This window comes from Lonchura striata, chromosome 6 (genome assembly GCF_050655825.1).
Source record: "Lonchura striata isolate lonStrDom1 chromosome 6, ASM5065582v1, whole genome shotgun sequence".
In the NCBI taxonomy this organism is placed as follows: Eukaryota; Metazoa; Chordata; class Aves; order Passeriformes; family Estrildidae; genus Lonchura; species Lonchura striata.
The window spans coordinates 28,851,346-28,876,211 of NC_140708.1; the positions used below are offsets into that span (position 1 = coordinate 28,851,346).

At 42.4% G+C, this 24,866-nt stretch overlaps 1 protein-coding gene across 2 annotated transcripts; it reads left to right on the forward strand.

The window, feature by feature from the left end:
• Positions 1-31: 31 nt before the first annotated feature.
• PDCD11 (programmed cell death 11) lies at positions 32-24,232 on the forward strand. Of its 2 annotated transcripts, none has more exons than XM_021536317.4 (36): positions 32-201; positions 1,079-1,192; positions 1,760-1,897; positions 2,080-2,247; positions 2,857-3,018; positions 3,620-3,743; positions 4,059-4,240; positions 4,768-4,875; positions 5,228-5,434; positions 5,756-5,880; positions 6,491-6,551; positions 7,214-7,360; positions 7,480-7,731; positions 8,541-8,684; positions 9,392-9,592; positions 10,134-10,304; positions 10,687-10,903; positions 11,651-11,791; positions 12,770-12,885; positions 13,057-13,577; positions 14,058-14,120; positions 14,574-14,682; positions 15,197-15,286; positions 15,615-15,717; positions 16,227-16,404; positions 17,063-17,119; positions 17,901-18,023; positions 18,306-18,428; positions 18,605-18,800; positions 19,212-19,334; positions 19,668-19,808; positions 20,859-21,109; positions 21,754-21,922; positions 22,188-22,341; positions 22,889-23,054; positions 23,716-24,232. In XM_021536317.4, exons 2-36 carry the CDS (start codon positions 1,091-1,093, stop codon positions 23,885-23,887), a joined length of 5,505 nt encoding a protein of 1,834 aa, XP_021391992.2. In that variant the 5' UTR covers positions 32-201; positions 1,079-1,090; the 3' UTR covers positions 23,888-24,232. The 2 variants fall into 2 exon arrangements, with proteins under 2 accessions (XP_021391992.2, XP_077640804.1); XM_077784678.2 differs by having other exon boundaries at positions 1,084-1,192.
• The last annotated feature ends 634 nt before the right edge of the window (positions 24,233-24,866 follow it).

Genomic DNA, 24,866 nt, shown 5'->3' on the forward strand with positions numbered 1-24,866 from the left:
CCCGCCGGGTGCCCGAGGCGCGGCCGCGCCACTTCCGCCGCCCTCCGCCCTCAGCCCTGCGCGTCACTTCCGCTCGGCGCCGCGTGCGCCTCCCGCTCCGGAAACCATCCCGGTCCCGATCCCGGGAACCGTCCCCATCCCGGGAACCGTCCCGATCCCGGTCCCGCTCCGCTCTTCCCCCCCGGCAGCAGCCCCGGGCAGGTAAGGTGCCAGCCCTGCCCGCTCCAGCGGAGCCGGTTGCCGGCCGTGGGAGGTGTGTGTGTTCCTGAGCGAGCCCTGAGGTGAAGCGCGCCTTGACGGCTTTCGCTTTATCATGTGCTTTCCACTTGAAGAAGTTTTGTATGTCTAACAGATTGCCTCAAGTTTGACAGCGTAGGGTTTCAGCGCTGTTTTTTGTGGAAGTACTGTTGGCTAATAATAAACAATGGTGTAAGTAATGGTATAAATGCCATAAGCAATGATAATATAGTAGTAGCAACTACTTTTATTAGGAGTGGTAACAAGTGAATTGTGGTTTAATAAGCAAGGTGTTGTTTATTGATTGAAATAGGTTAAACATCTATTTTATATACATATACATACGGCTTAGACAAAGAGGTTGTAAGTTGTTATATTAATCATAAGTAATTAATAAGTAGCATTCAAAAAGTAAATATGCAGGCCAAGCTTATCTAGTGTTTTGCTCACAGCTTTCTCCTTGATGACTGAAGCTGGTAAATTCAGCCGCTGGCTATAATAAAGACTGGTTTAGGCAACGTATGGTTAAAGCAGTTTTATGAATGTATATGTGATGTATCTAAATACCTTAAAAATTAATACTGTAATACTTCAGTGGAACTGTGCAGTAGTAAAAAGTGTTATGTATGTGCATATTTAGATAGACTATTGCAACACTTTGTTGTAGTCAAGTGTTAAATAAATCCATTTGGATGCGAGTTTCTGTTTTGTCACTGACTAGTTAGAGCAGCCATCCAAAGTCTTTCTTATTTTGGGGGTATTTCACTCATGTCACCTCAGTATTTGTGAGGAACAAGCACAATAACTGTATGTTTCATTTCTGCTTTGTCATTTGTCCCAGAGCAGTGCAATCATGGCATCCATGGAAGAAAACTTTCCTCGTGGGGGCATCCAGAAGAAACCTGCAGAGGGAAAAACACGCAAGCCAAAGTCAGAGCGGGACAATTTGTTTGATGTATGTTGTTTGCATGTTCTTGATTAACTTCTCAGAGCTCTTCCACTGTCAGAATTTGACTGCAACCCTCTCTACCTGTTACTTCTACAGTAAACTACGGAAGGGACTCCCAAAAAGAAATGTCTGCTGACAGCCACCATCCTCCTGACCTCTGAAAGATCCCTGATATCTGTTACATCTTGAATATGACTGAGAAAGTTCAGTCAAAATTATTGATCAGGCTGTAGCTTTTGAACTTTCCACAAGCATCTTATCCCGAGGTGCTGCATGGTGGGCCTGGTGTTACTGGATGCAGACTAAGTTGGTCTTTCTGTTAGTAGAGTGTGGTGCACATCTCTTGTACCACTCTTTTCCATTCCCAAGATTCAGCTTTATAAATGATCAGCCTTGGCCCAAAGGAGATACTTTGGAAGACATGCATGTAGACAGATGACAGTTAGCAAGATGGTTCTCTTTTTTTGTCTAAATCAGTATTTTATTCATGGCAGCAGAGTTCCGCCATAGTGCAAAGTTTGTTTCTTTATCCACTTTTATTTTTTAACCTTCCATGCTTGTAATCTGCTTTAGGTTCAACATGAAGAAAAATCCCAGAAAAGAAAAAGGAGCCAGAAGGATCAAGAAAAGCAGAAAAGGTTCAAGGCAGACAAAACTGTTAAAGCTGATGTTAAAGACAATATTATGAAAATTGGACCACTGACAGTTGAGGTTGGTGCATAAATGTTTGATTTTTGTGTGCCTGTCTTTGCTGGGTACATAAAAATGGCATGTTTTCCCTCCCTAAACCTGCCAAATACATCTGTGATCCAGTACAAAACTTAGCTGCTTATCCCCCTGTTATCACTGACTTGCCAAGATACCTGTAGTGTGCTATTTCTCCTGCTTTCCAGGCGCTCAGTGAGGGCATGCTGCTGCTGGGCTGTATAAAAGAGGTCAGTGACTACGAGCTCGCCATCAGTTTGCCCAACGGCCTCTCTGGATTTGTGCCGGTCACACAGATCAGTGATGCCTACAGCAAACTGCTGACCAAGCAGGTGGCACAAGGAGAAGTCCCAGAGGTGAGACCTGGGACTGGGGCTGTGATTTGTGCTTGGAGCTAGGGAATTTTGTTAGTACCTCAGAACCAAACCTGAGGTCTTGCTTAGGAGCCTGACATTGACTAACCTTGGTTTAGAACTGGATTTTCCAAGCAAACTTTGCAATTTCCTGGTAACAGCTGACTGCTAGAAAAAAATAAAATTAAATAATCAGTTACCCTGCCTCTCTGGTGTCAGTGGTGCCTAAATTTTCCCGAGGTGTTGCGGAATGTGGGATTAACACTACCCTTTTGCTGGTGGTGTTTTTCCCTGCTGAATGGGGAAGCTAAGTTAGGGTCACTGTTGACTCTGTAGATGTTTCCTCAGCTGCAGTCCCCTGACTCCAGGCCACACAGTGTTTTTAAGCAAAGACTCTCAGTCTTGCTGATATGACATAGTGTCACCCCTGCTTCTCTATTGAGATCCTGGTGTTTCTGGCGTCTCTTGCCTGTTACTGAAGTGTTTACAGAGAAGCAGGACTTTCTCATGGGATTTTGTTTTTCAAAATCTGTTTCAATTAGAAATTCTAGCCTTATGTTATTTAACATTGTAAAAATTCTGTGTGTCTCTGTTGGTCATGTTGCTGGGCAGGAGCTGAATTCTCTCCCAGACATGTTTTCTCCAGGGACACTGGTCAGGTGCGCTGTGACCAGCATTGAGAAGAGTGACGATGGACGCCGCAGTGTCAAGTTATCGATTGACCCCAAGAAGGTCAACAAGGGCCTGAACTCTACAGCACTAACAGCAGGCATGGTAAGTTTTCTGGGTCTGTCACAACCTCTCTGGGCTCTTGCATTTCAGTTTGTCCTTACATGGGATCAGAGCAGAATGTGGAGCTGCTCCCACCATGGAAGTGACCTGTGATGAGAAGGTGGCTTTAGTTCTTGTCTCCAGGTTGTCATTCATGAAATTAATTAACTTTATTCTGTTTCAATGTGGCCAAGTTATTTAGTGATTTCTTTCTAAGTAAGTTTCTTTGCTAATTTTTACAGAGAGTAATATATAATTTTTACAGATATATAACATGGCTTGCAGAGGTGCTTGGTTGTTTGTTTTGTGTTTTCAGCTGTATGACTGTATGCACCTGCTGGTTTTGAGCATCACAATTCTTTTCCTACTAATTTGTGAGCTCCTTATGTTTATAGCTAGATAAAGGTAGAGTTAAGACCTCATTGCTAGGTGAACTGTGTAATAAAAATAATGTGGTATTCTTGCTACTGCTCTGAAAAGATCAGTTCTCTGCTCATACAAAACAAGGGAGTACTTGGGTGGCAAATCTCTTACCATATGTTCATTCTGTGAAGACCTAGCCGTTTTATTACATTGCTGAGTTGTAATGCTTTCCTCCCAACAGCTACTCTCTGGCTCTGTGTTGAGTGTGGAAGACCATGGCTACCTCATAGATATTGGTGTCACTGGGACTCATGCTTTCCTGCCTCATCAGAAAGCCAAAAATTACATCAAGGCAGTCAAGAAAGGTAAGAAGTAGTGCAGGAGGATCTGATGGGTTAAAATTGAGGTGGAGAATGACAGGGATATACCTGTGATGTTAGTGCACCTTGGTGGCATTGGGTCAAGGTGGGGTCTTTGCAGGTTGCTGCAAACAGCAGTTTTGTGGCTGGTCTGCAGCAAACCTTTGTGTTTCACCTGTGATCTGACAGACTGCGTTCCAAGCCCTGCTGGCAGTAAACTTCATGTAGATTGAGAGGGAACTCTGTAAAAGCTTTGGAAAGAGTGGGAGGAAGTACTGAGTGTTCCTGGTAGAGGTTTTATGTTGTGACTTATCTTTGTAGGGCCTGACTTGAAAATAGGCGAGAACCTGAACTGCCTCATTGTGGAAGTGAAGAATGAGGGCAGGGTGGTCTGTTTGTCCATTGATCGATCAGAGGTGGCTGCATCCATTGCCACAGAGCGACAGAACTGGACACTCTCTAATTTATTGCCAGGGCTGGTGGTGAAAGCTCGAGTGCAGAAGGTAAGCTCTGGTTTGGGTTTCTTTTGTTGGGTTGGTCTTTTGAGCATTGTTGAAGGCAGGAAACAGATGAAGCAGTGATGAGAGCTTATGCCCTGGAAAATTTCTGGTTGGTCTCAATTACTTAGCAGTAGCAAATGTAATCTGCTAGACACTTCTCTCCACCACATTCACCTGAAGTCTGATCACAGTTCTGGTTGTGATGCCCTGAGTACAAAGGCTTCAGACTAAAGCTGCTGATGGAGCTCAAAGCAGAACAGGATTAATTTTGAGCTTTCTGGCCTTTACTGCTAAACTATTCAACAGGATAGCAGTAGTCTTCAGAATACAAACAGTATTATCAAAAAATGGAAGGATTGTTTTTTCAACAGAATATGCAAAACAGAATTGTTAGCAGTTTTTCTGTCTCTTGTGATGTGCTTGTTGAATAACACTAACTGCCATTTTTTGAAATGTGTGAATTGCTCTCTGTGCTGCATGAAAACTGAGTGTGGAAATTTTTTTGGTATCTTTTTGTTCCTTTTTCCTAGGTGGCCCCACTTGGGATGAAACTGACATTTCTGTCTTACTTCACTGGCATTGTGGATTTCATGCACATAGACCCAGAGAAATCCATGAGCTATTCTCCAGATCAAGTGGTAAGGAGGATGGAGGATGTTTGGAGTTGTTATTTTGCTTACAACATCTCTTACCTTCTCCAATATTTCTGTGGAATTATCTCTGAAATCTTAAGGCTTGTAGCTTCTTTCATATCTTTTAATTGAATTACTATTGTGGCTACTTTAAAGCTGATACTAGCCTAGTCTGTAAACAATAGACAAAAGCAAAAATCCCTCCTTGGTGAAGCTGTTAGAAGCAAGTGATATCTTAGTAGCAATACTGGAAAATGCTCGCTTGTGGACAGAGAGTTCAGGTACCAAGCAGAATGTCTATGAGCATGAGTGAGGTGCCTTTGTCCTCTTCTGTTCAACGAGCACGCTGTGTTCCCAGGTGAAGGCCTGTGTGCTGTCTGTACACCCCACGTCGCGGGCGGTGCGGCTCACGCTGCGCCCGCCCTTCCTGCACGCCGGGGGAGCCCCACGCCAGCTCCCTGCCCAGCGCATGGGGGCAGTGCTGGAGGAGGCCACGGTGAAAGCCTTCTACAAGCAGTTTGGAGCCATCTTTGAGCTTGACGATGGCACTCTTGCATTTGCACGGGTAAGTGCCAGGCTGGTGAGGCAAGTCCTCCATATCTGTCTTAGTCTGCTGGGAAAGGGGGCTAGGAGAGGGTTTTATTTTTTGCCTTTATCCTCTTTGTGAGGCAATACAATAAAATTAAGATAGGATATGAGGTGTTTGTCAAATGATACATCCCCTTTTTTGAATTTAAATGTAGTAGGGTTGTTGTGGAAGAGCTGGTGAAACCTGCACAAAGAGAATGTTAGAGGAACAGATTTGTCAGATGCTGCCACTGCAACCTAAGGCCCATATCAGTGCTTCCACTTTCCAAACACTCACTTATAATTCCTTTTTTCCTAGTTGAAGCATCTTTCAAAAACCAGAAAATCCTTTAAACCTGAGGCCTTTAAGGAAGGTTGCAAACATAAATGTCGGATCATTGCCTACAGCCTGATGGATGAGATGTGTATTGTATCTCTGAAGCAGTGAGTATGATACTCTTCCAGAAAACTTGTGGAAGAATTCGAAAGATGTTTGAGAGTGGAAAATATTACACTGCTTTGCTGGACTGGAACTTGCCATTTGGGGTTTTTGGCTTGTATCTATGTTGTGGCATATCAGGTTGTCTGGGCATCCTACACATATTCCCTATACTCTGTGGAATTGGGACATCATCATTATTGTTGGTGAGCTGAAGCACAAGGAGGCTAAATTAGTTCTGCCATTATTGTGTCAGTAGACCATGTGTCAGCAGGAAATTCAGCCTTGATCTTGCAGCTCATTTAGATCATGAAGTCCCTCTTAGTACTTCCAACTTTGTGGCTTTAAGCAAAGCAGATAATGGGTTATCCTTTCATGAGGCCATAACTGTGACTGTCACCTGGAATGGAGTCTAGTGAACCTCCCTGAACTTTATGTCCTAGGAGATGATTTGGAAGATTGGTCAGTTGGAAGAAAACACAGCTCTGGAGTTGTAGAACACTGGGGAATGTGTGGAATAATGGATATTTGGGACAAGTCAGAGATGGCAGTGTCTTGTCTTATCCTGGATTTCCTTCAAGATGACTGACTGGTCTCTTTGTGTCTCTTCTCTAGCCAAATTATTGAAGCACGATTTCTGCAATACCAGGATATCCACACAGGTGATGTGGTGCAGGTGAGCTTCTGAAGGACCCAAGCATGTTCTGCCTAAGATAGTGGTCTTTCCAATGTGCACTCCTTCTGCCTACTGTGTGTATCCAACTTCTGATCCAAACTAGTGAGAAGAAAAAGAGAAAAACCTTGTCTTGCAGGACTTGATTAATGGAATGCAGTACTTTTCCCATTTTATTAATGTTTTTATTCATAATGGGGCAAAGGCAATAAAATTTTATCTATGGTCAGTCATTTATTTGTGGCCATAAGTACATTTTTAGAAAGACTTGAGTGAAAGAAACAAAAACTTGCCTTGCAGTCAAAGTTCATGGTTAAACAATCACAATGAGTTGATGGGCAGAAAGTTACTCATTATGATTTTTATGTCTGAGTCATGGTTGTATTGGATATGTCTCTGGAAACAATTCTAATTTGCTGGCATCAATAGGGATTTTGCAGTAGTCTGCGCTTAAAGAAACGAGGCTATACAACAACCTTATGAAGTATATAAACGTTAACTGGTCAGCTTAGGTGGAATGTAGTTTGGTCTAAGATTACTTTTTTTTTTTTAATGTTATTAGATGTGCTGATTATAGGTGTTGTAGTGTCTTGGCTGTTTCCTACCTGACCACAGTCTGCTTTTCATACTGAATTTACCAATTTTTCTCCTATTTTGGGTTCTAGGGCAAAGTTCACTCTCTAAAACCCATTGGGATGCAGGTGAAAGTGGCTGATGGGATTAGAGGACTTGTGCCATCCCTCCATCTCTCTGATGTGATCCTGAAGCAGCCTGAGAAGAAGTACAACATAGGAGATGAAGTCAAGTGTCGGGTGAGAGCTGCTTTGCACTCTTCAGCTGCTTTGCACTCTTCTCTTCTGCATATTTAGCAGCTGGATTGATCAGGCAAGGGCAGACATGTTTTTTGAACTTATGTACTCCATTCTTGTAGGTGCTAGAGTGCAATCCTGAAGGAAAGAAGCTGATTCTTACTCTAAAGAAAAGTCTTGTCCAGTCAAAGCTTCCAGTCCTCTCAAATTATGAAGATGCAAAACCAGGCCTGATCACACATGGCTTTGTAGTGTGTGCAAGGGAGTTTGGCTGCATTGTGAAGTTCTACAATGATGTCAAAGGTCTGGTACCCAAGAATGAGCTGGGCTCCGAACCCATATCTTGTCCAGATAAAGTCTTCTATGAAGGCCAGGTAATTAATGTACCTCTGCTGTGCCACGTGTTTTAATGTGAAAGAGAAATCTGCAGTTGGCTTCAATGTGAATTTTCCTGAGGAGCCAGCTCCACCAGGAGATGTTTATGTCCTTTCACTTTATTACTTAGTTGTGCTCCATTTAAACAGGGTAGGCTGTAAAAAGGGCAGCTCTTCTTTGGGTATGTCTGACTTGCCTTTGTTTGTAGGCTCTCTCTGTTCTGCAGGAGAACACGATCATGTGACTTGGTTCTCAGTAGAAGTCTGGAGTTCAAGGTTGCTGTTTTTCCTAAGGAAGTTAAAACTTACAGAATCATAAGGATGATGTTTTCTGTCTCAGTGTTACTCTGGTTATCCTGTTGGTTTCAAAGTACAGGCACTTCAGGAACTGTGTTATTCACAGTTTTTTGTGTGGGAAAAGTTACAGAGATCTCAGCCCTCTTCATTATTTTTTCTGTGAATTTATTTGTCTTTAATCCTGTTGTTTTTTGGTTGGCTTAGGAGAAACGTAATTTTCTAGTCAGAATTTTTGACTGGAGATCTGGATTTTATTCTCAATTCTGCTACAGACCTGATACATACTTTTACAAGCTCATATAATGATGATGTACTTCTGTTTTCCCCCTGTGTGATCAGACACACATTTGTTTGTGGTTGTCTATGATAGCAGCTACTGGCCTGCTGTCCTCAGGCATGAGAGAAAAGTGTACTGTGTACGTATGTCCCTGTCTTATTTTGTAAGTGGTATCAAACTGAGTAGGGTCAGCTGAACTTAACTTGTGTTTTATACTTTTTTTGTTTTGCTGCAGGTTCTTAAAGTAATGGTCTTAAAATGTGAGCCTCAGCAGGAAAGACTCTTGCTGTCCTTCAGATTATCAAGCAAGCCTGGCCCTGAGGACAAATGGAAATGTACTCCAAAGGAGAAACAGGAAGTGAAATACCAAATAGGAGAGGTATTGAATTCAGTGGCTGATTCCTTTTTAGCCTTTTCCTACTCATCTTCCATATGATTTGGTATCACTTTGAACAATTTTACTTTGAGAAAGCTGACAGTGATCAGGAACTAGCATTAAATGTGCATTTCTTACTGTGTGGTCGATCTCCTGGATCAAAAATGATATTTCATTTTTCAGAGGTCAGGATAAAGGAGTCCCAGGAGAGTCCTTCTGGAGGTACCAATTAGTGCTCCTACTTCTAAGGTGGAATCCTTTTTTTATTTTCTGGGTGCTGCTGATTTTCTTGCTCCAAAAACAGCTGCTTTTACTCCCTGGAAAAGAAAAGCCTTAGAGAAGTGTTTTGAAATGTTTTCCTGTTTTTGCAATAAACAGTTTCCAACTCTCTGCACGTATTGCTAATGCAGGAACAACACAGCTCTAATCTTGATGAAATTACTCCCTTTGCCCTATAAATGAAAAGTCACAACCAAGAGAGTGTTTTCAGCTCTTTATTTCTCTGGGAGTTGAGAATTTTTTTATTTTACCTGCAGTGCTGACGTGCTTTTCAGCTCAGCCCTGTTGATGTGAGAGATTTTCATGTATAGCTGGGATGCAACGTCAGATCCCCTGCAGTACATCATATCACATTCCATCCCCTGTGCATCAAAAGAGATGACTTCAAAAACACTTGGAATTTTATATCACTTTACTTGTTCTCTTTTCAGATTGTTGATGTGAGAATCTTGAAGAAGAAAGATAATGGGTTAGAAGTCTCCATCTTAGAAGATGAAGACAATGTGGTAGCCTGGATCCCCATGCTGCACCTCTCTGACTTTGTTGATATGTCCAAGCTCCTATGGCACTGTCTTCAAGAGGGAGATGTCCTGCCCAGAGTTATGTATCTAAGTGACAAGGGAGAGCACATTGTATCCTTTGCCATCTCAACCAGGCAAACAAAGTATGGGGAAGGAGGTATCTCAGGATTCCAGAGCATCTGCTACAAACATAAGATTACTGTAGTTAGTGTGGAGTGAAAGTGCCTGTCATGCTAATGATACTTTAAAGAGTTGTTCTAGAAGTGAGGCTCAGCTGGGGCTAGAATCTCTTCAGAACTGGGTTGTGAGCTGACTTGTTTTCCCAACCAGCTTCTGGGCTGTTAAACCTATCGCAACCTTAGGAAAGAAAGAGCTATTTTTATATCGAAAATCTGAACTGAATTGTTGGAAAGTTGATATTTCTGCTACTGTGAAGCATGTATCTTTAATGTTGAGCAGTTTAAGAGACCTGAGTTGCTAACTTTTTGTGTAGGTAGACCAAGACAGAAATTGGAATTACAGCATTTAGCTCTCCTGTACTCTCTAACTTGCAGCAAGTGCTTTAGCCCAATGGTAGCACCACTGAGAGATTTGCTTGGCATTGTGCTTGCTTTCATTCATCTTTTCCCATTTTTCTTAACTGGTTATTCAGATCTTGAGTAGAAAGTCTGCAGTGATTTCTGCTGTACAGGAGGAGAAAGTTGTAAGAAGCTTCTCTGAAATCCAGCCTGGGATGCTGTTGACTGGTTATGTGAGGAATGTGATGCCCTTTGGAGTGTTTGTGGAGTTCCCTTTTGGTGTGACAGGACTGGCACCTAAAGTGGTAAGCAATGCCTCCACTTCAGTAAGCAGCATGTGTATGATCAAGCTGCTTGAAACATAGTTTTAGCAAAGGTTCAATAACGAGGAGGGAGCAACTGGGCTGCAGGCCCTGCATTTGCACAGCCTCCTGCTGCAGGCTAAAAGGGTTTAGGTTTGCCTTTTAAATCACTTCCAACATTAAATTAAGGCCTTCATTTAAGCTTCAACAAGGATTTCATGTGACCTCAGTAATTCATTTTAATTGATGGCTTTTTCTTAGTCTTTGTTAATTTCACTTATGCATTTACATGAAGTTGTAACTCATACCATTCTGAACAGCTCTGTGGGTGGTTGATCAGTACCAGCTGTGCTGAGTAACCTTGCTCTCTGTTTCCTTTGCACAGAGCATGAGTGACAAGTTTGTGACAGACACCAAGGACCACTTTGTGGTGGGACAAACTGTGATTGCAAAGGTGATGAGCATTGATGAGGAGAAGCAGCGTGTGCTCCTCAATCTGAAGGTGTCTGAGTGCAGCTCAGGAGATTCTGCTGCAGAGAGCTTTGGCCTCCTGAATCAATATTTCAAGGAGCTGAAAGAAATCAGGGACTTGTTGAGAAGAGGTAAAGATTGTAAATGTTCTGCTAAAGGGTATCAGGTCAAAAAAAAAAAAAAAGGTGCTCTAGAGGAACAAGAAAAGAAAAACATTTAAGTGAAAGAAAGTTCAGTTCAAGCAAAGACTTCACTTCCCAAAGTAGCTTATTAGAAAAAGGATGTGTGTGCAATGTCTGCCATTGACAAGAGGCTTTTTTTAAGTACAGCTGGAACAAGCCAAAGAAATTGCTCTTTTCATTGAAGTCTCCTAAGCCTCTTGCATTGATTTTGAGTCAAGTGCTCAACAAACACAGTACTCACATGAGGATGGGTTTGTTCAAATAGATTTACCTACGTGCATTGTAGGTCCTCCAGCAGGGGTTTTCTCACACACTGTTTTTCAAGTGTTTTTTATCAAATTCTGACTTCGTTTTTTTAGATTCTTCCTATATTTTAATGTTCTGTGCTTCTAGTGTTAATCTGTTTTGCTTTCACTTTTTTCATTTTGCAGTGCTGGGTATCAGTGTTTGTATGAGATGGGAAAATATTCTCTCTAAAATTATTAGGTCCTTAATGTCACAAAAGGGTTTCTACTTTGATTAACTCTTAGAATTTATTTTGTATTTCTACAGATTCAGGAACCTAGATTTTGTTTTCCCTTATGAAGGTAGACTAATGCTTCCTGTACCACTGAGTAAATGTGAAGGTTTGTCTTTGTTTTGTGAAGCAACAACATAAATAAAACTGATTTCCCACTTTTTCTTCCCTTTCTTCAGGAGAGCCCAGCATTTGTGAGTTGGTGCCTGGAAAGAGGGTGCATCTGGTCGTGCAGGATGTGAGGGAGGATGGCTCAGCACTGTTCAGTGGCAGCCCTGTCACAGGCTTGACTGTAACTGCCACCCGCTACCATTTGGGAGGTGAGGGTCTTTCCTTTGCTTGTGTTAGTTTTCAGTTTTGCATTGTGAAACCTCTCCTAAAATGAATTCTGCTGATGAGGAACTAATAGGGAGAAGTCTGATCAGAGTAGGGATGGCCTTGAAGAGTAGTTAAGTTTCCCAGTGTCTTGCTGGCCCATTTGTGTGATTCAGAAAATATGATATAAACCTCTGATTGCCTCTGTTAATCTTATCTCATATTTTGGGCATCTAGTTTGTGCTCAGAGATCCTTAGTTGAACCATACTGTATATAGACAAGTATGAATACAAGCTCCACCTTTCTTGTTTTTTTTTTTTCCTTCTTCCTTTAGAAATAGCATACTCCGAGGAATACCTGTCTGCAATTGCTGTCAATTTTTCCATCAAAAAATCAATTACTTTAGAACAGGACCGTCATTTTCCAATTCAAAAATTAAAGAAAGGTGTGGTATTGTGCAAAACCAAACATTACTTGCTGAAGTAATGAATAAGCCAGTGACAGCAAGATAAACCTCTAACTTAATCAGAAGTAATAACCACAGCACTTTTGTGTCAGAAGAGATTCTTTTTTTTTTCCTTAGCAACAGATAGACTGATGATAGTTTTGTGTAAATATTAGGAAAATCATTTTATATTATCTTGCCTTTGTTTTTAGTCAGCCTTGTCTTTATTATTTAAGAGTTGTGTCTTCATAAGATCAACTTAGTTTTTCCAAGAAAGATCAGACTTGGAAAGATCCAAAGAAGAAAGATCCAAATACAAAGCTCTCTTTTTTTTTCTCATTGCCAGTAACGTTGGGAGAATCTGTTCTTAAACAGACTTATTGTATGTTTGGTACTAATTTGGTTTAGATACAATAGTCATTAAGCAGTCTTTGGTCTTCAGGAATTAAACCTTTCGTGTTTGTCATGTAGCACTATCACAGTTGCTCAGAATTCTTCATTGTCATCAGGATATAATCTCCTTATTCTCATTTGTAGACAAAAATATTGCTCCTGGTGAGAAAAGGAAGGCCTTGGTTCTTCATGTGGATGCCCTCACGTCTGAAGTGTATGTTTCTCTTCGGGAAGAAGTGTTAAAGCAAAGACCCAAGCGAGTGAGTATATGTTCAGTTTTTGAGTTTGCGTGTTTCTGCTTGTCTGGCAAACTGTAGGTGATTAATAAATTTCATGGGGGGCTGTTTCCTCTTTTAGAACTGTGGGAGGTAGAGTGGAAAGAATCCAAATCTCAGCAGGAGAAGTCACTCTATCTGTCCGTTTCTTCCTAGCGGCTCCGGGAGAACTCCCAGCACTCTGCGGTGGTGCAGCACATCACAGAGCACTTTGCCATCGCGTCTCTGCTGGAAACAGGCCAGCTGGCAGCTGTCCCCATCGCCTGCCACTTCAACGACACCTTCCGCTTCGACTCGGAAAAACTGAGGGTGGGACAAAAAATCTCTGCCACCTTAAAAGCAGTGAAGGAGAACAACCACGGAGTCTTGTTAGCAGTACAGGGCCCAGCCAAGAAGAATGTTTTTGTAAGGGTGCGGAACGAGTCAGAGACAGCGTTAGAGGAGATGGTTCCTGCTGTGAAACACTCGCTGTCCCCGGGGGATGTTGTTACCGGTACCGTTAAATCCGTCAAACCAACCCACGTCACTGTTGCTATTGATGACAAGCTGACAGGTTCAATCCATGCATCCCGGATTCTGGATGAAGTGCCCATAGGCTCCATTCCAACTTCCGCTCTGAAAGCCGGACAGAAAGTGACTGCTCGAGTCATTGGAGGCAGAGATGTGAATACTCACAGGTGGGAAAACATGTACATGGTATTGCTTTTGGAGGAATGCAAAGGATGAAACAGTTTGTGTTTCAGTTCAGGTCATCTAGGACCTCTGTCAGCAGATGCTGTTACAGCTGCCTTTGCTGGAGTAGTTGAGGCCTGAAGAAATCTGCTATTATATTCTATCTTGGATCCAACTTTCAGTAAATTAGCTTTCTACCTGTTTATTTATTTTAATAAAAATATTTTTATGTTGAATATAGATTGCAAGAAAAAAGGATGTCTAAACTCTTAAGATCCAGTGGAAGCCCTAAATACAGGCACAAGGGACTAAATTTTGTGGGGTATTTTGGTTATCTAAATTGCTACTGAAATAGTCATAGGAAGAACTGGAACTGGAAGGCTCTTGTAGTTTTAGAGGGCTTTTTTGGCCAGTGCAGAGGCATTAAATGTGAGTGACTGGGGCCTGGGGACATCATGAGCAACTTTGATCCTTTTCTCCTTTAGGTGCCTGCCAATCACCCATCCACACTTCACACAATCCATTCCAGAGCTCAGCATTCGACCAAGGTAAGTGTTGGCCTCTGTGCTGTCTGCACAGCTTTACAGACCTTGTATCCTTGGATGTCCCATCCTTTGTACTCATTCATGAAGGAGCTGGCCATGAGCAAGGACCTCCTCATGTATGCAGTGAGGCAAGGCCTCTTATTCTTTCTCACTAACTTGGGTCCTATAACTGTGTTAAATATCACAGTGCTCTCCTAGCACATGATTTCCTTTGAATGTCCTTATGGCTTCAGGTTCTGCCAATCTGAACTCTGTCGTGTCTATTCCTGTCAGAAAGATTTCCTCTTATGATCAGTGAACAATTAATTCCTGGCAGAAAAAATGCAGGTGGGGAGGGGTGAAAGACATTGTCACAGTAATACTAGCTCACCACATTCCCCTGGTTTTCTAACTTCCATCTTCATCTTTAGGACCAAAACTTTTTTACTGATGTCCTCTTTCTTCTTTTGCAAACAGTGAACAAGAAGGGGAATTCACAGCAATGCTGAACCTTAAAGAAGAAAGTTCCCTCAAGCAACTTGGACTCTACAATGTTGGACAGACAGTCACCTGTTTTGTAAAGAAGGTGAGATCAGAGTCTTCTTAGGAAGTGTGCTAAGGGAGGCAGCAAATGGGCCCCTTGTGGGGCCTTAGCTCAGACCTAAATATTGAAGACTGTGCTCCTCATTAACTGTGAGAGCAGCCCGTGGCAACTGCAGTGTCTTACAGAGAAGATAGAGGAAGGAAACAAAAATTTTTGGTACTTGGTGGAGTCAGGCTGACTTGTCCTCTTTGACATGCCTGTTTGTTGCCAGCAGGCTCTAGTAAAGGGGCCTTTGAGTATGCCACCAGCACAAAGTACACTCACTGCTGATCCCCTGTGTGCACTTGTCTGTGAACCACAGCAGTGTTGTGGTTGTAAGAACAGAATCCAAGCCACAATTTTTGCTTGGTGCCAAGTAAAAATGCCAAGCAGAAGCCAAGGCTGGTCTAGGTCTTTTTAGCCTTGAAAATTAGTGAAAATTTTCTGCCAGGGAAGATCTTTTTTTTTTTGCCCCAAGGTATCACATGTCTTCTCTGGTTATTTGGTGTCTTTTTAGTATAACATGCTCAAAAACTGGCTGGAGGTAGAAGTCACCCCTGGCATTCGAGGAAGAGTTCCTCACCTGCTGCTGTCTCTGAACACCAAGGTAAGAGGCTGTTGCTAGTGAGCTACACAGACTTTTTTTTCCCATATGCTTAGCCACAAGTAATGGCTGCAGACACTTTTGACGTCTCTGTGAACTCATAACTCACTGCTCTGCCCTTTAGGCATTGCTGCCCCTTGCTGACAAGCAAGTACTGTGCCTGTAGCTAGTTCAGCTCAGGATAGCAGAGCCATCGAAGCAGTGCTGAGCTATCAGTCAACTGCACATCAAATATGTTTATAGGAAGTGTAAAGGTTCATGGGGGAAACACTATCAGAGTTGTGCAAAGCTTCTTTTCTTGAAATAAGTGTAAATGTGTCTTTTACTCCAGGTCTTAAAACATCCAGAAAAGAATTTTAAAAATGGCCAGGCAATATCAGCTACAGTGACTGGAACAGATGCCACTGAAAGAAACCTCTGCTTGTCACTCACAGGTATTGTGGAGCCTTAACAGCAGGATCCCACCACATGTGATGCTTTACTCAGAGTTGGGCCTGCATTGACCCCTCGGGTGAAGATGTTACACTTCAGTGCCAAGCTGTACCTCCCTGCGGAGCAAAACTAACCCCTGGAACCCTGACCTAGATGTAGCAGCATCTAAGACAAGTGAGGTCAGACCTCTAGAATAAAGAATCACTTTCCTAGTGTCTCAGACTGAAGCCCTTCTATGAGCCCTTCTGAACATATTCCCTTCTAATCTCAGACGTGAGGTGGTACATTTATCAACATTTGTCAGTTACTCTGGATATTGGAATTGTGCAGCTAAGGGACCTTGTCTGTGCTGCCAAGGCAAACATGGCTGTGAACAGAGGTTGCATAGACTGCACCTTACCAAAAGTGCGTGGGTTTGATATGTGACTAGGCAACTCAAATTAGCTACACTTACTACCTCTTGCTTCATATTTTGAAGTATTGTGAAGCCTTTTCCCTCCACCTTTTCCAGGAATTCAGTCCCTGGAGCAGGACACCATCTCCGTAGGCATGATAAGAAAGGTGATTCCACACGTTGGCTTGACCATTGCGCTGCCAGGTGGGAAGACTGGCAAAGTCAGCATCTTTCACCTGAACGATACTTACACAGATAATCCTCTGGGGAACTTCAAAGTTGGCAAGATTGTCAGGTCAGTAATTGTCTACCTTGTTCTTTCAAGCTGCAAGGCTTAGAAATATCCTCCTTTGGTGACAGGCTTGTCACTGCCTTGAGGTAGTGCCCCAGACTATAAGGTCAGTCTGGGGCTAAGAAGTGATGCTGACTTCCCTTATATACGTTTGAGTGAAAGTCTCGTATTTTCCATTTATGAAGAAGCCCCTTTTCAGCTGCCTTCATGGACTGTCTTTTTGAGAGTAACTGCTCTGTTAGCTGAGGTGCTGATGGGGCTAAGAGTAGCCAGGTATCCCGGCTCTGCAGTGGTTCCTGTGGGCTGTTTGGCAATTGAGTTGATTTTACATTTGTAATACACAAATAATCACATTTCCCTGCTTCACATATTCGTTGGGAATGCTGTAGAGTGCAACAGGCCAAGTGATTTCAGATGTAACAATCTTTAACTGTTCTGTACTGGCAGTAGAGACTGAGTAAATCAAGTAGACATGTTTCAAAAGCCCTTTATCTAGTTTTGTGAACTATTGTGTCATGCTGGTTTGTATTAGACAGAAAGTGCTCGAAGGAACAGAGTGCTTTGTTTCTTTTTCTGCTACTGTGAATATTTATTTTCCACCTGTGGCTTATTTTAGCATGTAAAAAAGCTTTCTCTTTTCTCCCCATCCTCTGCCATGCAGGTGCTATATCCTCTCCAATGAGAATGGTAAAATCCAGTTATCTCTCAGGCAATCCCGGTATGTATCATCCCTCTAGTCTGTTGATTTCCTACTAGTGAAAAAAACTATCATGAAATACACTTGTGATTTGTTTGGGAAGATTAGTGACAAGTGTTAAAAGAAAAACAAATGCATTTTTGAAAGGGGTGATATTTGTTCCTACTTCAGAAAGATTTTTTTTCTGTGTTTTGCTGTGAATCAGCAAACATTGAAGGGTCTGACACTTAACATAAAGCTGCTCAAGTGGGTTCAGATATAATTTCTGTTTGTCACAGTTCCTAGGCATGCCTTATCTTTTTTGTTTGCTTATTTGGGAAGAAAGTTCTATCACTGAATTTGCAATACAAACATGTTATGTTTCAATGTTCAGCTGCATTTTAACAGGTTAGATTAAATAATAGACTTAGCCCTAAATGTCTCTTAAAAATGAGCCTCTTGATTTGTCTTCCATATGGAGCAAAAGTGTGGAATTAAGTATCTTAGAAATAAGTGGGGACAACATGAAGCAAATGCTGTGCAAAATTTCAGACAGCATTTCACTCTCATTTTCTTAGTGTCAGAGAAAGCCAGGCTGATGTGTTTGGCTTTGTTTGCAGCAGCATGTGTATTCCCTAATGCTAGGTAGAGCTTGGCAGAGCTGCAGGTATTCCATTAGTACATTTCAATAAACTGAAGGGTTACTCTGATCCAATATGGTTTCCAGGGAGTACTAGCTGTTGTTAATACTGATCTATTTTCTGCTATCCAGAGCAGATTGTGGATTATTCAGATGAGTACTTTAATTTCTCTTTTCTTTTAGGCTAAATCCAAAGATAAACAGCAAAGTGGAGGATATTGAAATAACAAGTATTAAAGATGTTAAAAAAGGCCAGCTAGTGAGAGGCTATGTCAAATCAATCACTCCATCGGGTATATTCTTTGGGTGAGTAACCTGAGAAAATTATTCTGGCAAATGATGTGTCGTGGAGAACTTCTTTTGAGTGTGCAGTTGTGGAATCTTGTTTGGGTCTGGCATAATGTGAGGTTGCAAAATTAATTTACTCTTGAGAATCAAGATGTTATGGGTACTGTCTTGAGCCTGTGAAATTAAAGTAGGGAAAGTTAGTGAGACACTTTATAGAACTGGTGGTACCACAAATGCACTTTAATTTTCTTTCCTCCTGCTGTAGAATATTTATTTATTTGGTTTTCTTCCTCTTCTCAGATTGTCCACTTCTCTCCTGGGCCGAATCCTGTTCCAGAATGTTTCCCCATACTTTGTACAGAAACATTCCTTATATGAAAAGTACTTGCCTGAAGGAAAACTGCTCACTGCCAAAGTACTTGGGTAGGTCCAATAAAAGGGATTCTTTAAAAGGGGCTGTGAATTAGAAGAGAGGAGAGGATGGAAAAGGGAGGATAAAAGACAAGAAGGTTTGAAAGAAGTTCAGATCCTTGCAGTCATTGATTGTAAATGCTCTGTTTTTTTTTTTCTCTCCTGCTACTCCTGACAATGCACCACAGAGTAAATAGAAAACAGAAACATATTGAGCTCTCTCTCCTGCCTGAGGACACTGGGATGCCAAGTGTCTTGCCTGAATCCCTAGGCCTACCACAATATGGAGCAGAGGAAGAGAAAAGAGAGGCAGATTATGAGGAAAAAAGCGAACAGCCTAAGCTGAAGACAAAAAGGAGAAGAGGAAATGATGAAAGTGGTCAGGTATGGGTGTGATTGCACAGAATATGCTAAAGGACGTTGTTGGTTCAAATACTGAAGTGACAGGGAAGATCCCAGTCTTATCCCAGAAGGATGAGGCTGAGAAATTATGTAGACTAGGAAAAAAAATATTAAATTGCACTGGAGATTACAGAGATCAAAAACTTCCTTTTGGGTGGGAGCTTACTGAGGTAACAGTCCAATTGTGTTTCCTGTCCCTTTGGTCTTTGCACCCCATCTGGGTGGGCGTGGTTTATTCTCTATTGTCTCTGTTAGGCGAGGGAATAGTGGGAGATGCTGTGCCAGGGTATTGCCCTGTCTCTGCTGCCAGGCTCTTTACTTTGTGATCAGAATTGCCTTTAAGATCAGCACAGTTGTTGCCCTTCACCATCCACTCATTTCCACTTGTTGCAGGAGGCAAAGCCAAAGAAGAGGAAGATCTGCCCAGCAGATGAAAATGACAGTGGAATTGAGGTGTATTACCGTGAGGAGGAAGAGAATGATCAGGAGGAAGAGGCAGCTAAAAAGAAATCTATGGTGAGAAATTTGGAGGAGAATCTGAGCCTGAAATGGCCTTCTAGCCCTATTGATATGTGTCAGTTTGACTTTAAGACAGTAAGTAATACTGCTGCAGATAGGAGTGACACAGGCTGGTGTTTGTGTCATCTGAAAATGGCTTGAAATGGATGGAATTTGAATTACAGCAAAACTGGTCACCGAGTTAATGTTTTTGCTGATAGGCTTTTCGTAAATACAAGAAGTCAATAGTACTGAATATGGAGAGATGCCACAAGCAAAGTGCAGTTGTCTGATCCCAGTTAAAAAACTTAAAATCAAAACCCAGGGCATTTTCTGTCTTCCTCCAAACAGGTAAGGAAGCCTGGTGAAGCTCCCAGGCTGCAAGTTTCCGTGGGCTTCACCTGGGAAGAAGACAATGCAATGGATATACCTGTGCTGGATCAGAAGGAAGAGAGCTCAGAGAGTGAGGAGGAGGAGGATATGCAGTTCAAGGTACTGTGTAATTGTATTGTCTGCACAGAAGACACCACAGAATGGCTGTAGTGTGATGTTCTGGTATTTGCATGTGTGTCTGCCCTGTAGCAAAGCCGTTTAAACCAAGGGAACATCTTGAACAGCTGACACAAAACTTACTCAGCTATTTTGAACACTGACTTTAGTAGCAGGTACCTCTGAAGCAGAGGAGAAAAGGCACGATTTTAGCATGGCTGCATGAAAACCAGGTTTTCTCATGTTGACATGTTAAAAAATAAGTACTTAGAGTCAAACAAATGTTTTCATGAACAAAAACCATTTTATTATTCAGTGTTAGCTCTGTTTTTTACTTTCCTAAGTGTCATAAATTTATAGAAAAACTGGAGTCCTCTTATTTACTAGAACACTAAAAAGCACCAAAAACCAATCTTCTTTTATGCTGTAGCCTTTAGAAGGGTTTTCCAGTGAAAGCAGTTCAGCAATATCAAAAACAAGTTCATGAACTCCTTTCATGTTTGCTCTTCAGGATTTCTCCTGTCCCTCAAAACTCACCTCTGTAAAGCCAATGCGTGGCTGATGCTTTATTGCCCAAGGTAACAAGGCAGAGAACTGTGGCACTGTGGGTTCCAAATTTAGACCTGAGTAACCCTAGTGATCCAGCAACATGCCCCAGTTGTACATGGGGAGAAATTGTGTTGGATTTTTATAGAGTGAAGGAGGGTGATGGTGAGTACTGGCCTGGAGGGTAAAGATGGAGAATGAGAAGGAAGGGCGAAGTGTGAATCCTGCATTTGGAATGCCAGACCTAGCAAAATATTTGGTCCCTCAATGAATTTCATTTTAGAAAAAAGGGATTTCATGTACTGCTGCTCTTTGAGGTGTGAACTGTGTAAGAAGGAGTGGGGGGTGTGTACCATTTTTATCCTCTTTTAAAAAGTTGGCCTCATCTCTTCCTGTGGAAACTGCTTAGCCTTGGACATACTAAGGTCTAGCTGTGCTTTAGCTGGGCCTGCTTATTCTTCCACAAAGTGCTTGCCCTTCCTCAGTCCTCCTGTTTTGCTCCTTCAGCTAAAGAAGCGAACAAAGAAGGAGAAGGAGCTGGAGAAGCAGAAGAAAGAGAAGGAGCTTTGCAAAGTAGAGGCAGCTCTAATGGACCCAAGTCGGCAGCCCCAGTCAGCAGATGACTTCGACCGCCTGGTGCTGGGCAGTCCCAACAGCTCCATCCTCTGGCTGCAGTACATGGCTTTCCACCTCCAGGCTACAGAGATTGAGAAGGCCAGAGCTGTGGCAGAGAGAGCACTTAAAACAATCTGTTTCAGGTAATAATGGAGCTCTGCTTTTCTTTGCCCCAAAGAATAAATCATGATGGGGGAGTTGTGGTGGAAGAACACTGGTAGTATCAGTGTGAGTCTGTGTGTGTGGAGTGACTGAGTCTGTTTTAGTGAGCTCAGAAGGATTAAATGGTAGCACAACTGTCAGCTGGCCCTTTGAAGGTCTGGCCTGAGTCACCACCACTGGCCCACAGCTGACCTGCTGCAGGTTATGAGCTCAGGAACTCCTGAAGGTGTCACTGAGTGGACAGACATTCTTCTGGGAAGTCAGAAGTGTTTGGAAGAACATAATGCTGTCAGTGATGTCCTTGAATCAAAACATGAAACAAAACTATGAAGCTCTGTTGTTTTTGCCATAGGGCTGTACCTTAAATCATCTCTACTGCATGGTTAAGTATATTGTGATTTCTTGACTCAACCTTCTGGTTTTTAAATTACAAAGAACAATGATAAAAACTGTAGTGTGAATCAACTGCTGTGCTCTATTTCAAAAATGGTGTTTCAAGGAGCAGTATATCCTGTTTCTTGTCCTGGAGGCCTGCTACAAGTCAGTGAGGCTGTATAGGGTAGTTTGCAAAAACCTGGTGAAGACTGCCAAAAGGCTGAATATTCTTGTTCACATCTGCTTTAAGGGAAGAACAGGAGAAGCTGAATGTCTGGGTAGCTCTGCTGAACTTGGAGAACATGTATGGTACTGAGGAGACACTGATGAAGGTCTTTGAGAGAGCAGTTCAATACAATGAACCTCTGAAAGTCTTCCAGCATCTGTGTGACATCTATGCCAGTTCTGAGAAGTACAAGGTAAGACAGTGCAAGTAGATCCCTGACATGTATCCCATTCAGGCATGCCAGTAAACTGCAAATGCTGGCTGTGTAAGCTTCCAGCTGTCAGATGTTGGGCCTGTTCTTAACTGGAATTAATGGCTATGATTGACAGTGGGCAAAGATGCATTGATGCTTGCTTTTATGTCATAAGTGTTCAGAGACACCCAGCCTAAGAATAAGAGTCTTAAACCTACAAGGCTTTGTTGTGAATGTGTGATCTAACCCAACTCTTTCCTTCCAGCAAGCAGAGGAATTGTACCACACAATGCTGAAGCGTTTTCGTCAGGAGAAATCAGTGTGGCTGAAATATGCCTCTTTCCTCCTGAAGCAAGGCCAGGCTGAGGCTACCCACCGGCTTCTGGAGCGTGCTCTTAAGGCTCTGCCCACCAAAGAACGTAAGCTCTCTGCCCCAGCCTTATTGTGGACCTTAATGTAGACAGGGGATGGGCTGCTCTCTGATATCTCTGCCTGTGACAGCATTTGTAATAAGTGAAAAGTGCAGCCAGCTGACTCTCAGGGGAGGGCGACTTTCCAGCTGGATGTCACTGCTAAATGCACCTCTGCTAAAGGCACCAGATAGAAATTGCTGTGATGCACAAAAGCAAAGCACCCAAATCAAAGGCAGTTTTGAGTTTTACAGGCCTCTAGAAAAGTTCACTTGGTCTCTAAGCCCAGGTTTCTGGGGCTGCCCATGGGTGCTGCATGATATGTCATTTTGTAAAAATAAACCTCTCTCTCCCACGGGGAGCTGAAATGGGAAGTCAGCTGTGACCCTTCTGTCTCCTACTTTGATCCCACCTTAGTCCAGAGCCTCTTTACAACAGAGCCTTTTGTCTCTGGGTAGTGATGGTGCTGTCCCTGTGCCTGCCTCTGTTCTGTGTAATTCTCACTTGTGTTTGATCACGTGGAAGAGAGTTGCTAACATGTCATTACTTTTTCCAGATGTGGATGTCATTTCAAGGTTTGCACAGCTGGAGTTCCATTCTGGGGACACAGAACATGCCAAGGCCCTCTTTGAGAGCACCCTCAGCAGCTATCCCAAGCGGACGGACATTTGGTCCATCTACATGGACATCATGATCAAGCATGGCAGCCAGAAGGAAGTACGGTGAGTTGTGGCAGGCTGGGAAGGGGCAGAACACACCTGAAAAGAGCAGAGCAGTATGAGGTTGTCTAGGGCTTCCCACAGCACAGCAAAAGAGATTTTTTTTTTTTTCCCACAAAACTGGCGTGTGTGAAAGTGCTTATCCTTGCTGGGACTGAGGAGACCCCAAAGAGTTCCATAGGGCAGAGGGGAACTGACTTGTAAGTTGTGGCCTGTATGACAGAAACTAGAGGCATTGCACTCAGGTTCACTTGACCCTCTGCAGGGATTGCCTTGTATCTGAAGGGTTAGATCAATCTTGAATAATCAGTCTGTGTATCTTGTACTGTAAAAATGGAAAAACATCTTTTTTCCATTTCTTTTCCTGAGACGTGACAAAAGAAAGTAATTTTCCACATCCACTTAATGAATCCATGGTCCAGTGCGGTGTCTGGATCTTTGTTTAAGTTGACCAGCAGCCTTAGAGTTCTGCAAGCAACTGGAAGGCCTCTGCTTAGAGATTTTGGCCAGTTGTCAGTAATCTCTTTCTTCAAGCACCAGCATTTTGCAGCAACTTCCCCTGAATGTTTTCCTGGACTTTCTGCTCTTTGTTAAAAGACAGGATACAGGCTTGTATTGAGTGCTGTCACAAACAGAGTGATTGAATCACTTTGGTTTCTTTCAGAGACATCTTTGAGAGGGTCATACACCTGAGCTTGGCACCAAAGAAGATGAAATTCTTCTTCAAACGCTACCTGGATTATGAGAAGAAATTTGGTACAGAAGAAAGTGTCCTGGCTGTTAAAAGAGCAGCACTTGAGTATGTGGAGACCAAGAGTTCCCTTGCTGATACCTAAGGGTGATGCAAGTGAAAGCAGAGAGACTTGGCTTTCCATGCAGTGTGGGAAATAAGGAGTGTAGAGTTCTGCCTTGACTGTCCATGGACAGTGAGTTTCTGGAGAGTATTACTCTGTGACCAAGCCAGCTTGGAAAGAACAAATGAAAAGATTTGATAAATGTTTGCATCTTTGTCCAGAAGTTGCAAATAATCCTGGTCTGTTGATGACATGTTTTTAAATATAGACTGTTTTATAATCAAAAGAAACATCAGCTGTACCTGTTTTACTTTCCTGGGGAAATGCTACAGTTATGCTGCTTTTAAGTACATTAAAGTCTTACAAATTGATTTTTCTCACTGTTAAGATGGCAGAGAAGATTCTTGTCTTTTGGATGAATTAACACTTCAAAAGATTTACTCAGGTGCCTTTGTGCTCTAGAAATTGGCAGAGCAACACTGGATTGTGGCATAGTTGAAGCTGGAAGAAACCTCTTGATCTTCAAGCTCCTGCTCAAAGCAGGAATCATCAAGACTAGGTTGCTCAGGTACACTCCCAGTTTTGTTTTGATTTCCCCAAGAATGGAGACTTCACAACCTCTCTGGGCAACCATCTGTTGTAACAAGTTGCTAGGGATTGATGACATTAAAAATAGTGATTTTCAGTAATCATTGTCTCTTAAGAGAAATCACTGAAGTCAAAGAAGAAAAGCGTTTTTTCTGTGCTGAAAAAACCATCCCAATGTAACTTTCTTGGAAAAAGCCAGGTATTTTGGGTACTTAAAAAAGCTGCCACTGATGTCAGTGCCTTATGGGCCATATCATTACAATTCTGTATTCCTCTAACATTCCACTGAGATGTGGATATGATTAGCCCCATGTTTTACAGAGGAAGAACTTGAGGCAAGGGGAAAACAGGGTATGCAAACAGATGTGATTATCCTGTGTAGACCCTAGTGAGTAGAAGCCCAGCTTTGAAATACCAAGCTTGGAGTGTCTTA